Source organism: Phyllostomus hastatus, unplaced genomic scaffold, assembly GCF_019186645.2.
Source record: "Phyllostomus hastatus isolate PE091 unplaced genomic scaffold, TTU_PhHast_1.1 phas_contig_86, whole genome shotgun sequence".
Taxonomy (NCBI): domain Eukaryota; kingdom Metazoa; phylum Chordata; class Mammalia; order Chiroptera; family Phyllostomidae; genus Phyllostomus; species Phyllostomus hastatus.
The window spans coordinates 2,254,547-2,270,352 of NW_025333977.1; the positions used below are offsets into that span (position 1 = coordinate 2,254,547).

The window sequence follows — 15,806 nt, forward strand, 5'->3', positions numbered from 1 at the left end:
TATTATTGCCATGCCTTTAAGATTTTTTTGTTAATAATTGTGGTAGTGATTCTACATTATTGAAAATCAGACATTTTTTCCTTTATGTTATAGTTCTTTGAATAAAAAAAAGTTTCAAGCTTAATGATCTTTATTTTTACTTCCATCTCTCCCCTGAAAAGTCAGAGACAAAGAAAAAGAAAAATACTTTTATTTTTAGATGTCATTAACTTTAAAGAGCTTATTTGTAGGTTTCCATCAGTATTCCTAGAAAGACTTTTCAATCAATCAGAAAATCTGGGCAAAATCTAAAGTCATAGATTCTTAAGTCCCTGAGTCAGTTGTTGCTGATCTAGTTATGGAAGAATTTAAGGACAGAGGCATCCTATCATAGGTGGGCAGTAGTCACTACCCCTAAATGGCTGGTACTGGGGCCAGGGCACGCCCTGCCCCTGCTCGGAGTGTCTGTGTATTTCCGACATTGTAAATGTGCGGCTGCACTCGCTGCCCTTCCAGGCCAGGAAGGCAGCTGCGGTGAGCTACCTGCTCCGTGGTCATGAATCAGACCCGCTCTCCTTCAGTCACTGTGCAGATTGTACTTTGCGTGTTCAGCTCCCCAGTTCACCGTGTGGTCCTCCGCCTGCCTGCAGCAGCCCTTTCCCCCACTTCTCTGTGCATGCACCCCCACGTTCCTGCTGTCCTCCCCTCTCTCCACTTAACAAGCAGTGGTATCAACCTTCTATTCTATATCATTTCAGTTCCAATCATTCTTTTCCTCCAAATCCAGAACAGTTACGAGGCCAAGGCTTGCCATGCCCTCACCAGAGTTCCAGATTTTGTATTCACTGTGTACGAGCTGTTGGTGCTTTGGGCGTCAAGTTCTGGACTCCCTAACAAACGGATGCCATCCTTAAACCACGTGTACTCAGGGGCTGGATTCGCCTCTCTGTCTTGACATCGCAGCTCCACCACGGTTCCGCTCAGAGCAGAGTTGGGTATTTCACAGGATGGAACTCCTGGAGCCACTGAGGGACAGAAGTCAGATGGTACTGGTTATCTATAAGCTAAACAAGGATTGTAACAGCCAGGTGGAGGTGTATCAGATGCCTGTGACAGAGACCGGCTACTTGTTCAAAAGGCCTATTGCCTTTCTTCACGGGCACGCAGCTAGACCACATTTGCCAGCTCCCTTGCTGCCAGACAGGGTCATAGGCATGAGTTCTGTGCCATTTCCAGGCCTGATCCACACAAGTCTCCTGCGTGATTCTCCATTCACTCATTCTCCCACCCCTTCCCGCTACCAAGCAGGTGTCAATACCCATGGTGATCTCAGAAAGCCATGTATTGCAGATATCAGACCTGTATTTCCTTGGGTCTCTAATAATTTCATGAAGTGGAATAATATGGCTCCACTCCTACAATCCTTGCCCCAACCATTAATACTTGACCTACATGAGAAACTTCTAATATGTAAAGTCACTCACTGAGCGTGCTTTTCTCTTATAACAGCAAGCATTATATTAGCTAACATAACAACTGTTCTTTTTTACATGAATAATCTCTACTTTTCTCCTCACCAGTGGTTTAATGTTTTATTACCAAGTACATTCAAAAGAAGTCAAACCTGAGTATATTTTTCAGGCCCAGTACTCAAACGAATATCCTATTGTGCCTAGAACTGGCCAAACTAGAGAATACCCGAGTTAGATGGTTCCAGGGATTATTCTGGTCCCAGGGATTTGTAAAGTAAACCAGACTTTACCAGGTAACTTAAATCCAGGAAAACCCAGAATTCTAAGTGGTAGGCAGACATTTAACATGGTCCTTCAAGTTCCCCAGCCTGGGTATATATACACTTTCTCTCATTTATTCCATCTGTCACTGGTCTAGGTACCACTCTGAAGGGATTCTGGAGATGCAGTTAAGGTCCCAAATCTACTATCTTTACGATTGGAGCTGACCTAATCCATGACTCCTTTAAAAGTGGTTTTCTCTGACTGGTCACAAAAGGAAAAATGAAAGATTCAAAGCACAAGAGTGGTTAGACATTCTTTTTTTGGACTGAAGATGCAGCCTGGTGAACCCCTAGGCAGAAAACCGTGGCCTTGTCATGCTGGACTTCTGATCTCCAGAACTGTGAGCTCAGAAATGCTGCTAAGGTTTTTATGCTGCTAAGTTTGTGATCGCTTGTTATGTAGCAATAGGGAGCGAATACACCAGCTGATTCTCCTGCAAGGCTTTCTGAATTTCTTCTATATGAGCACATCACTAGTATTTTAGAAAGAGCCTAGACTATGTAGAAAAGCCATGATGTTATTCCTTTTGCTTGGTAGTTTACATTAACATCTGTGAAGGGGCACAGCTCATGTTCCTTTACCCATAGTAATTGAGACAATTTGCCACATTGCCCCCACGGCTGGGTGATGGGGATCAGGGTGGGAATAGCAATCACACAGTTATGAGCACATCACCTAACACTTCCAGAGTGACGGTATCCTCTTCCAGCCTTGGGCCTTGCTCAGAGGGGGTACTAACTTCACAGCGGTATTTCCCAGCATCATTTCTTGTGACATTTTTGATCCTGATGTTGAAATCCAGCATCTGAGCTCGATCTTTAAAATCACCTGTTAGGAAAAGAAGAAAACAATGCTGGTAACGCAAGTAACTTTCTATGCGCTACCTTCCTCAAATCACTTCATTCAGTCCCCAGAGCATTTATTTTCCCAGTGATAAACACAATTTAAAAATTTAAAAACCGTATGCGGGTGCAGCTATTTCAAAGTTCTTTTTTAGAATGACATAGTATTGACAAAAGAACACTTAGTCCCATATTCCCATATGTTAAAGAATTCAACCCTCCTTTCTGCCTCATACCCTCACCAGGACGCTTACAGAAAAGATTCCTGTCTTCGAAAGACACTGGGTAGCCTCGTTGAATTAGCTGGAACGGTAACTTTCTGTGCTGAGTGGAGGCCCATATGATACTCCACAAAAGAAAAGGTGAGGGCATCTTTAAAACATTCCTTTGGTTAGTTTTTGATAGTAATGTCTATGGAATTAAAATAGCGTTTCATATAATGTTCAAGTGCCAGAACTGGCGACCGTAGAAAATTCCAGTAAAGACAGCTATGCTACTGGCCCCCTGAAGTCTGCAGCCTTATATTGACAGACAAGGACCAGAGGGATATATTAAATTTACTGTAAATTTTAAACATTTCTTCGCTTATATAATTCTTGAAAATTAAAAAACATACAGTATTTTAAAATAACATGTTTAATATACTTGTTGAATTATACTTCCAACCTTAAAAAAAATTGCAATGGCCAATTTCAAGCATACACAGAATCAGACAATATAGTAAGATGAACCTCAGTGCACCCATCACCCAGCTAATAGTAATTAGTGCCTGGCCTATCTTACTGTATCTGCCCTCCCACTGCTTTTACCCATCACAATCAGCACTTTAAACAACAGCTCATCACATTCTCAACAGGAAGAACAGGACGTAGAAACATAAGATAAACAATTGAAAAAAAGAAAACACTGGGTGAAGGTAGTTGTATCTACCCTCCTATAATTTTTTTTTCTTTTTTTTAAAGATTTTATTTATTTATTTTTAGAGAGGGAAGGGAGGGAGAAAGAGAGAGAGAGAGAGAGAAACATCAATGTGCGGTTGCTTGGGGTCATGGTCTGCAACCCAGGTATGTGCCCTGACTGGGAATCGAACCTGCGACACTTTGGTTCACAGCCCGTGCTCAATCCACTGAGCTACACCAGCCAGGGCTTACCCTCCTATAATTCTTAACTCCCTGCGTGTTTCAGAGATGGCCTAGCTTTCTGACGGAGACGTGGAAATACAGTCGAGTTACTAGAACTAAACGGTGACTATCCGTTCCCAACTTGGCACCATCTTGCCTTCCTTTCCCTTGAGAGTTGAACCTACTGGGCCGTAAGAACAAGTTCATTTTCCACCCTCTGGGACTGAGCTGAGAAACGAAGGGTCCAGGGCCTTGGTGGAGTTCACCTGCTTCTGTTTTGTGTTCCCCGTTTTGGGGGTTGTATCCTAGGTCTCAGCCACTCCCTGCTGGTTTCATCTCACACTTACCAAAACTCATTTCCTGTAGTCAGCTGCGTCCTGATCTCATTCAAAACTAAAGGATACCGGCTGCACTTGGTGTTTGTTCTCTTGCTCTCACCAGGAATCCGCAGCTTCTTACCTTTAAGAGCCTGTTCATAGTAGACAAAGGAGACACTCTCCCCCAGTTTCTTCCACTCTAACCTGGAATCCATGGTCTTCTTTAGGTACTGACAGGTTAAAACAGCCTCTAGAGACGACAACAAAAATACTTGCTTAGTGTCCCTCTCAAATTATATTTTACTTAATTAAGCAATACATTTTTAACCTCAAGTTATTCCTTTGTATTTCTTTCTTTTTTTAAAAAAAATTTTCTTTATTTACTTTTTAGAGAGAGGGAGAGAAAGGAAGAAAGAGAGATAGAGAAACATCAATGTGTATGAGAAACATCCCTCAGTTGCCTCTTGCACTCTCCAAACTGGGGACCTGGCCCACAACCCAGGCATGTGCCCTGACTGGGAATTGAACCGGTGACCCTTCGGTTCACAGGCAGGTGCTCAATCTGCTGAGACACACCATCGAGGGCTATCCTTTTGTATTTCTATTCATTCATTCATTTCCTTATTTCCTTCCTTCCTTCTTTCCTACCTTCCTTCCTGTATAATTTCCCTCAACATGTACCATGCTGGCTTAACCCAAAGATAAATTGAAAGCATTACAGCTCTTCCACATAATAATTGTGTGACACTTTGTTACTTTCCCCAGATCTTGAACATCAGTTACTACTTGTAAAATAAGATAGTATCTCAAAATCTTGTGAGTCTTCGAATACAATAATATATATGCACAGTACTTTAAAATGGCAGCAATGATTAATTACTTATTTAACTTTTTCCAGTCTCAGGATTCAAGGATTATACAGCTTAGAAAACGAGGCAAATGAGATGCTGTAATTTCAGTTCAGCGTGATGAGGGCCAGGACAGAAGTAAGCAGAGAGCGCATCACACATCGTGCCTGAGAGAGGCACCGAGTCCAGCCCAGGCCATGCTGGGGAAACCCACACATGTCCCCTCAACAGGCTACATTCTCCCTCGGATCCCTTCCGTGATAGCCCTCTCTGGGAATGCACTGATACACACCCAATACTGTCTTCTAACAAGTTGTTGATTCCTACCTCTTACCTCAATCCAGATAAATTATGTTAAAATTCTTTCCATACCTTTGATTTTGATGTTAAACAGATTTAACAACATTTTAAAAAAGAACTCAGGATATTACATGATACGGTACATTATGTAATATGATACTCTCCTGGGTTTTTCACAAAATAAACACATAGATGTGGACAGAAAGCCTGAATAAATATGCATGAAAATATTAACCCAGTGATGATTTCTGTGAGACAGAATTATGATTTTTATTTTTGTTATATATAGTTTCTAATGTTTTTTAGTTCCACATATGTAGCTAGAAGTATAGAAGTAGAATAAAAGGTAATGAAAAATAGAAAGTAGGATAAAGAAAGGCAAGGGGAAAAAATCCAAAGTTGCTTACAAAGATGCCTAAAGTTTTACAAGCAGGTTTTACATTACAAAGAGACATCATTTTAGAGACGTGTTTACAATCACACTGCAAAGACAAATGTGTGCTGAGGAACTTGTCTGAGGAAATACAGCTCTATTCTGTTATTAAGGAGAATGGGTGGCGACTTTCCGGAGTCTTGAGTTTCAGATAGGTTTCCTTCCCGTAGACAGAGTTTCCAACAATTAAAAACACACCCACACTCATTTTTAGCCCATACTCTTAGGTCTTAGGAATAAATGTATACTCACTTGTTTCACATATTTAAATGGATACGCACACACACACACACACTTGGTGAATTCTTCCTAATTTCTATCCTTACTGCTCTATGGAGGAGTTTGGTAGAAATTATATTTGAAAATGTAACTGATGTTCCTAGAAGCAGCTGACTCCACTCCAGCTTCATTTGCACTAACCACATAGACTGTGGAGAAATCATCTATCCAACTTATCTAAAATACACTGAGGACTTAATGTGTGCCTGGCATTGTCTGGAGCTAGGTCAGTAAGCAACACAGAGATCTCTGCCCTTTTGGATCTTACAGTTTGCAGGGGCTCAGGGACACAAGGAACAACATAAAGTAAATTATATAGCATGTGAGGAGGTGGTAAGTGTTATGGATGTAGGTCAGACTACAGCACGGTTTGGAAGTGCCAGGGACAAGGGTGCAATTAAAAAAAAAAGTAAGGCAGAGTTCACCTAATTTAGAGGGCGACATTTGAGCAAAGACTTAAATGAGGGAATTAAATTCCTTAGAATTCAAACTAGAATTCCCTAGAACTTGAATTTAGAATGCACCACATGGTTCTCTGGGAGTGCTCCAAGCAAGGGACCAACCAGCCTGTGCCCGGACCCTAAGGTGCTAACACCACGCCCCCCGGAACTGGGAGTCTACTCACAGTGAATCTACTAGAATCTACTAGAATCATGGAGTCAACATCTAAGGACAACAAACCAAGTAAACTTAAAAGCTAAAGATCATGGACTCTTCTTTTCTCAGCCAAAATTTGACACTCAAGGCCAGCAGAATTCTGCAACTGAGCCTCAGGGTTATTATGCCACCGTAGTAGTTTAAAGGAGTGAGCCTGCTGCCAGATCCCAAGTGTGTGACATTGTGCAAATCACTTAGGCTTTTTTTTGAACCCTACAGTCAGTCACATCTGTAAAATGAAAAAAAGTAGGAGTACTCATCTCATGAAGTTGTTGGAAGGATTAAATGAGAACACACACACACACACACACACACACACACACACACACTTGGGTGCACGTGGTACATTGCGTATAGTATCTGCTCCATCAATGGTCACTATTACCTTCTTACATGAGGAACTTCTCTTAGTTGTAGCTGTAAGCTTGCCTTGGCGTGACAGAAATCCACACTTTATACCATCACAAATTTACCTAAAAGCCACTCAGATTTAAACTGCAATGTTCCCTCTGAGACAGCAAAGAAAATAATACAGATATTTTCTCAAAATAAGGTATATAGAGAGAAAAATGCACCAAATTTTTCCATTAAGATCATTTTAATTTTCACAAAAATGTTTCATTTGGATTGAGAAAAGGTAATTCTTTGTTTTGATAATGCATTAGCAACAACTATTGCTACACTATGAATTCTAATTTTTCTAGGATTTTGTACTGCTGACTTCCGATTTTACTTTCTGTGCTGAAGTTAAACATCAAAATCATATATAATGCAAGAAGAAAATTGATACTACCCAAGTAGTTGAGAGGAATTACTTGCAATTACCTCTGTGGAGAAAAGCATGCTATTAAACCCTGATTTATAGCTCTTAGGGTCGGGCACTCCCTACATAAGCCTGTTCGTATAATTTATAAGCCTGACTGAGCTGCCTTTGTTTCAGTATTATTCTGTGGAAAGTGGCACCACTGTGGGAAGTGATACAGAACAGCAGTGCTGAAAAGAAGGAATTCGTTCATGATGTATTGACATCAGAGAGGTAGAGACAGAAAACGGAATAAACTGGATGGACCACACGTATCCACAAATCCTAAAATAGTTTAGGCTGCAAGTACCATGAAGTTACTGCAAACAATATGCTAAAACTACACTGTGGAAGGAGATAGAAATTTATTTTTGTTTCATGAAGATCCAAGTTGGAATGATTGGGGCACATATAAACTTGAATCAAAGTGTAATTCTTTTTTTTTTAAAAGATTTTATTTATTTATTTTTAGAGAGGGAAGGGAGGGAGATAGAGAGAGAGAGAGATAGAGAAACATCAGTGTGCGGTTGCTGGGGGTTATGGCCTGCAACCCAGGCATGTACCCTGGCTGGGAATCGAACCTGGGACACTTTGGTTCCCAGCCCGCGCTCAATCCACTGAGCTACACCAGCCAGGGCAAAATGTAATTCTTAATTAAAAGGAGCAGAGGTGAAACAGAAAGGTAAAAAATACTTACTTGAGAGTGAGACTAACATTTGATTAAGATAAATTATAGAATGATTTTTCTATTGTAAACACAAAACACACATTAAAAAGTAATGTAAATGGTACAGGGTTTTAGTTTGGAGTGACGGAAATGTTTTGAGCCTGGATAGAGGGAGCTTGTGAATGTACTCAATGCCACTAAATTGTTTGCTTTAACGTGGTGGATTTTATGTTATGTGAATTTTGCCTCAATAAGTTTTTAAAAAGTAATGTAAGACTACAGAATATAACTTTGGTATTCTATAATAATTCAGATATCATGACACAGGGTCTAGAGGTCAGGGATGGATATATATCCGTGGTATGCAACTGGACTTAATGGGAAGAACCTCCAGGAAAGTAAAATGCAGGAGAATTGAACACTTCCTTTGTCCTGCCGGAACACCCTCGCCCTCTTGCTCTCACTGTGCTCACTCTTTTGGCCTTTCCAGCATCTTTGGCATCTCATCCAGCTCTGTTTATCCTCCCTACCTCTTCCCATAAAAACTAAGCCACAATACGAGTGAGTATTTTATTAGCTTAATCATGTAAAATGTTAGGACTTCCTAAGTACTTAAGTAATGTGTTATTAAGTGATGTTATTTTTGAATGACAGGCTGACTCTCATTACAGCACATTTTTCTGTACTGCACACGTACATAGAACACAATGCGCCAGGCACCACTGTAAGCACTGCTTAAATACTAATTCATTTACATTTAATTCCTCCCCACCCCAGTCCTCTTCTATAAATTTGTCTCTTTCCTTGAAATCTCTCTCTCCAGCTCCAGACACCTAAGACATGCCTGAAGAAAAGGATCACACATTCAGGACTTGTTCCTTAAGCATTTACTATTTCTGCCTAAACAAAGCACTGTGTTCAAGAGAGAGCCGTTCTTCCATGTTCCTAGTGTTATGTGATCCAGGCAAAAGAGCCTTGAGAAAAGTAGCGGGCAGTCAACATTTGAAGTAAACTCACCAAAAGCCTTTATAAATTTTTGGTTATTAGAACCTTTAAAAATATTTTAAATTGTAGTAAAAGACACATACTTTGAATTTAATGTCTTTACAATTTTTTACTGTACAACTTAACAGCGATGTTAAATATAGTCACATTGTTTGGCAACCAATCTCCAGAATTTTCTCATTTTGCAAAACTAGAACTTTATACCCATTTAACAGCAACTCTCCCTAATAAATATTTTGAAGCTACAATAAATAACAAAATGGCACCCCCAAAATAGGCTATGTTAATGCTATCTTAAGTACATTAAGTAGCAGGAGGTCTGCAGTATTCATTTCTATTACTATATCTCGCTGGCCGGAAACTCTGCAAGATCTCCATCTCCCAGTTTCACAGATTAGATTTGCTACGTTGCAGATAATTTATGTAATCAGAGGCCTTCTTTTTACATCAGGTGTTTTATCGTATGTCCAAGATTCCCCTCGAGGAGGTGCAGAAAGGGTCCTCAAGGTGGAAATGGTATTTGAGGCAGAAGAATGAGTGTGGGATGAGGCAGAGGGTCCCGACAAACAGAAAAAACAACGTCGCGTGACATGCCCTCAAGTCACTCAGACAACACAGTCCCTGAAAATCAGTAAGGCACTCTACCTTGATACTCTATTGCTGTGATTACTTGATGATCTTTTGGGGTAGAAAATCCATAGGCTCTATGATCTGGAAAATTAAAACAGATAAAATAATTAAAATAGTGCAAAAGATAATTTTTAACTGTTTGGGATGCGATATTAAAGAAAATGGGCCTCAAGGTTGGTGACAGTTTCATATAATTCTTAACACCTAAGGTCCAAAGTATCAAAAATAAGAAGAACCCAGCCAGACCATTAGAGTTTGTATGTCTCTTCTGTTTCTGTCTTGTCAGTTTCCCCTTGAAACAGCACCCACTCATCTATCAGGCCCCCACCCCTCGCAGACAGCACGCTCTCACAGTCCCACTGTTAACAAGTGCATGTCTTTCAGCTAATATGTACTCTAGGGCCAAAGAGTATTGCCCCCCCCCCCCCAAACTAGTAATTTTTGGACCTCATTCAAGAGTACAAATTGCTTTGGGAACTTATCTCTGACTAAACCTGCATCATGAGGAAATGAGTCATTAGGGAGATGATGGTGGTCTGGTAGACCGTGATGATGATGATGGTTATGTCATCATTCCCATGGTCTTACACAGAATTTTCATTTTGAAAAGTGCTCATATGTGTATATGTTTTATTCTATAAAATTCAACATTCAAAGTAACCTGGTGTGCTAGGTACTACTTTCTTTTAAATTCTTTATAGTTTATTTTTCAATGACAGTTGAGAATACACAATATTCTGTTTCAGGTATACAACATAAGTTACTACACATTCATATGTCTTATGATTAGACATACTAAGACTTGAACAACCAAGTAGCAGAACCAGGAATTAAACCCTTGTAATTCACTCTTTGATATGTATCACTTTGTGTTACGGATGTCACTCTACCGTGCAGGGTAATGACCATGTTTAAAAATTATTTAAATCACTTCCTGTAAGTATACATCTCTGAAATATAAATGCTACTAGGGAAAGATTTTTACCCGTTGTATTCTCCAATATAGACTGAGCACCTAGAACAGTGCTTGGCATAAGCACGACACAATAAATATTTGCTGAATGAATAAATAACACCGCTTTACTTGTATACTAATTAGTATACAGGATGTGTATATTTCCATGGATGAATGGATCCCATTCATCCATTAGTATACCAATGAGAGGAATCCAGTGAATGGGGTCCGATCACGCCAATACTAATGAAGGGTTCCTAAAGGCAAACAATTCTTTGGGAGAGGTGTTATAAGTATACGATATTGAATTGAATTAATTAATTACTTCAAAATCAGAACACAAAGCATTGTTATTACTTATCTTAAGTAAACAATTTAGGTAAAACAATCCAACTGCTGTCCTTTATTATTTATCTCTAAAATCATGTATGAAATAAGCTAAGACCAAATTAGACTGAGTGCAAAAATCTAAAAAAGGCTATTTCTTGCCCTGGCCAGTGTGGTTCAGGTGGTTGGGCGTTGTCCCGGAAGGCAAATGTTGTGGTTCAATTCCTGGTCAGGGCACCTGCCTGGGTTGCAGGTTCAGTCCCTGCAGGGTGTGTACAAGAGGCAACCAATCAATGATTCTCTCTCACATCGATGTTTCTCTTCCTCTCTTTCTCCCTCCCTTCCCCTCTCTAAAAATAAATAAATAAAGTAAAAATAAAGGTTGTTTTTAAAATATATTTCTATAATTTACTCTGTTCATGTTAAATCATCTGTCTTCTGTCTTCATAAGATATACAGATCCTGTTTTCACCAAGGGAACAATGACCTCTCTGCTGCCACATTCAAAGGACAGTTTGCAGTGTTTTATCTGACTTGTTCTCTCTGTAACATCTGCCTCTGTTGACTTCCTTGGATTGTGTGATATGACTCCCTCCTAGTCTTATTACTTGTGGGTTCTTCCTCCTTGGTCTTCTCATCCATCCATCTATCCATCCATCAACTGCTTTTCTAATTCAACTAACTTCTCATATAATCTCTTATACTCACTGAGTCAACCACCATTTCTTTGCTCCAAAGTCCTAAATCTGTATCTCCGGCTCTAATTTCTTGAGATTAAATCCATGAACTCTTTCTACAGGATATTTGTATTTCCATTTCCAACAAGAATTACAAACTCATAGGCAAAAATAAACTCATATGTTTACCCCCAAACTTTGTTTTCTTTCTACAAATCCCACCATGATGAAAGGCACCACGATCCACATGGTCACTCATGCCAGAAACTCAGGTGTCGCCCATGATATAACATCATCCCATCCATTCACTCGCCAGTTTCCATCTATAGACTTGAGGACTGTATGTCATCCAGGACAATGTTTTGGAATATTTGCCCTCCCCCACTGTCCACATTACTGGGAAGGCAGCCCAGTGCTCTTTGCCTTAGGAGAGGATATAGGTAGCTAAATCCAGAGAGAGAGAAACAGGGTACTCCTCCCTTCCACATTTAGAAACTTTGGTCATAAGGGAAATGGAAACAACTCATAGCACATGCAAACATTAAAAAAAATCATACCTTCTCCCAAGCCTTGCAGTAGAGAGAAGGAAGTGAGCTGGAGAACCTGGACCTTAATGGGCTCTTGAGAAAGAACGATAGATAACACTTGACTTTGATGTTAGGCAACATTCACAGTGCTCTACAAACGTTAACATGTAACTCTCACAACAATTCTCGGTAGGAGGGTACCATTTTTATTTATATAGGCAGAAAGTCCCACAGGTCTAATGAAGATGGGATATGTTGGGAAATTGGTGGTGAGAATGAGGGCGAAGGACTGCCTCTGAGGCACAACAGGAAGGAGGCTGTGATGCTGTGACTGGGGAAGCAGGACAATACAGCAGTCTCAGAGGGGAGGCGCCAGACCAGGGCTTCTCAATCTTGGCACTGTTGACAGCTGGGGCCGGATCATTCTGTGTTGTGGGTCCTGTGCATTGATGTTTCGCACGATTCCTGGCTTCTTCCCACTAGATGCCGGTAACACCCACGCCCCCCACACCAACCCAACTCCTGACAACCAAAAATGTTTCTAGACATTGCCAAATGTCCCCTAAAGATACAGAGACATACCTGACTGAAAACCATGGCTCTAGGCTTGCAACTAGTCTGGTTTTGTGGTAGGCAGTTAGGCAGACATGAGCAGAATAAGAACAATAGGCCAGGTACCAAAGGTCACCAGGGCGGAAGACTGGCAAAGACTAGCAGCAGGCAAAAGTGGGAAAACAAGGACCTCATCCCCAGGGTGACCTTTCCTCCCCTAGCATATTTTTGGTCATGCAGTTGTAACCCTGCCCTGACATTTCCTCCCGTGGGGTGTTGCTGGCCATATGGTAGACTCCTTGGAGGCCAGAAGAGCGCCTCATTTCACTTGCATGCCCTTGCACGACCTCTCCCTTAAGCATTAACCCCTACAAATTACGTCTAGGCCTCAGCTGCATTGCAGCTCCAGGCGCAGAAAAGCAGCAAGACCAGACAAATGATGCCATCCATGGTTGACATCAGGACCAGCAGCACTGACTACTGACCCCCTGCCCTGGTATTGACCAGTCAGTGGAGACCTTGACCTTGAGGAGACACCTGAAAAGCTGATGAATCTTCTATTGGAATCCTCCCCTGCAACCTCCAGATAAATACTCTCAAGACCAAGAACCCAGTGGGCCTTCCCTCCTGGGAGCCCACACCTTTCCCCTCCCCTTCTCGTTCCCATCAGGGCGCTACCTTTACCTTTCTCTCTCCTAAGCTCCAAGGGCCCTTCTTTTGCCTCTAGAACTTGTTTCCTGAATGCATTTCTTTTACTGTTCACCTCTACCTCTGCAACTTTCTAAATAAACTTTCTCTTATAGTTTGAGTCTTGGCTCTGAATTCAAGCACTGAGGTTGCGGAACCAAGGTCTGGTCTGACTCTACTGGTCTGATACTAGGTGTTGTTTTGGCCGCCACGAACAGTTTGCAGAACCAGACACAGAAATAGACAAGCAGATAAAAGGAGGGCAAAGAACCATGAATTCAAGGATTTTGAAAGTTCCTATGAGAAATCCTATCAGAACTTTTTTTTAAAAAAGATTTTATTTACTTTTAGAGAGAGGGGAGGGAAGAGAGAAAGAGAGGGAGAGAAACACCAGTGTATGAGAGGCCTGGCAGTCAGTTGCCTCTCACACTCCCCCAACACGGGACCAGGCCTGCAACCCAAGGCACATGCCCTAGCTGGGAATCCAACTGGTGACGTTTCTGTTTGCAGGCCTGTGCTCAATCCACTGAGCCTCATCAGCCAGGGCTCCTATCATAACTTTTTAACCATGAAATAATCTATTACACTTTTGGGAAGGAGAGAAATATGTTTCAAACAACATAGCATCCTTTTGTGGATTTATTTATCTATATGGCCATTAACATGTAAATTAGTCTTTCACTGTGCTGGACTTTATCACTTCTAAAGCATACATACTATTCTGAATATTTTCTTCTATTTTCTCTCCCTTAGCAGCCTGGGAACCAAATCTAACTACAAAAAAAAAAAAACCCCTCAAAAATCTATAGGCCTCAAAATTCCCCTGTCAAACATCAGTCAACTATTCAGGTTCTTTATTTTTAATTTGTAAACATCTTCATTAGGGAAATTGGCAAACCTGGTGTCTACACAAAGAGCATACGACTGAACTGATGCTTTTTACTGGCAGCTGTACATACATTTGTACAACAAGTGAGCCACGTGGCTCAATCTTAGAGGGGTGTCGGGGCCACCAAAGAATAATTTCAAAATAACTGTTTTGCATATGATTTTCAAAACCGTGAAGGGGAGGTCTAAGCAATCTTTTTAAATATCTTTTTCTTGCTTTCCATACACTTCTGTCACATACTGGAACATGCCCTGTGTTCCTCTGAACTCCACGCCCACCCCCCCACCCCCTTTGTGCCTTTCTATTCAAGCTGCTTCCCTCCTTCCCCACTTTTGTTTTGCAGTGGCCAGAGGGAGGGTCCAGAGCTTCAGAGAGCAGAGCTAGGGAAGAGATGAAGCTGGCCAAATCCGATTCCTCTTAAGTGAGCTGGAGAAAAGACAGGGCCTGGTGTGTCCTTGTTGCATTAGACCTACATTTAAATGATAAGATTTTTTTTTTTTTTGCCAGTGATTCTGATTCCAAACCATTACTCTGTGAAACTTTCAAAGCACACTTTGAAAAAGTGTCTTTTCTCCATTGGCAGCATGGAAATGAGTGCCCTCAAAGAAATTCCAATTAGGACTGGTGTGTCTCATCATTTTAAAACTATTTTAGTACTTTTTAGACAAAACAGTGAAGACTCATATTCCCTAGAAACCAAAGTCTGGGCAAAATAGGAAAAGATCATCTTTGTTCCCTCCACATCATCATGTCTTTGAACTTGTCAAACGCCCCGGTGTCCACCGAGAGTGTTTATTTTCTCTGGGAGGCTGGGGCCTTCTCTCGAGAGTCTGAGGCTGGCAGATTAGAACGAGGTTAAATCACTGCCCTCTTTTTCAGTTTTTCTCCTTGCTTAAACTTCCTTTGAGAAAAATTTCTTAAGTGTCCAAAAATTACTTTAAAAGTTCTACGGAAAATAACAGCTTTTAACTTCATATTTTATTAAGTCCCTCATAATTTTTATTGTGTGTATATTTGAACAGAAAAAAATGTGTCCCAGACACTAAAAAGAGTGAGAATTGGTTGAACTGGCAAAACTATAAAGGCAACAAAAAAATTTTTAATGAGGATTAGTTTTAATGAATTAATAAATAGGTAGTATTTCTTGGTGGCTAAACACTTATTTCTGTGACTTTAATAACTATCTTCTCCTAGTGCCTTTCTTCCTCTAATTCTATTTACTTCAAGGTTTGCTTTTAATCAAGTAAAAATAGTTAAAATGTGTGGTTACTTATGTAGAACTTATTCAAGAAGAAGCTCTAAATCTTTTTAAAAAATATTTATTGTGAGATTTCTATGTTGGTTCAGAAGCCTTCCTAGTCTTGGAATTCAGTTTTAATTTTTTAAAACTTGCACTCAGTAACTCTTCTCATGAAAACAAAATGTTGGACTTTGTATAAACATTTCACTAACAGATGTTAGGAATTGTCTCTGTTGGCTGCTTTCTTAAACTGATTTTTTTCCTTCAATTTTCCAG

General features: G+C 40.5%; 1 protein-coding gene across 2 annotated transcripts in view; it reads right to left on the minus strand.

Annotated features, from left to right (window-relative positions):
* Positions 1–15,806, minus strand: part of JAM2 (junctional adhesion molecule 2) — a 53,458-nt gene that overhangs the window by 15,438 nt on the left and 22,214 nt on the right. Inside the window, exons 2-5 of one of the 2 annotated variants that reach the window (XM_045851947.1) lie at positions 9,692–9,757; positions 4,198–4,305; positions 2,451–2,603; positions 802–1,004 (exon numbers count right to left, since the gene is read on the minus strand). In XM_045851947.1, the coding sequence (XP_045707903.1) occupies positions 802–1,004; positions 2,451–2,603; positions 4,198–4,305; positions 9,692–9,757 (530 nt within the window). The remainder of the gene's footprint in view (positions 1–801; positions 1,005–2,450; positions 2,604–4,197; positions 4,306–9,691; positions 9,758–15,806) is intronic. The other variant, XM_045851948.1, reaches the window with a different exon arrangement.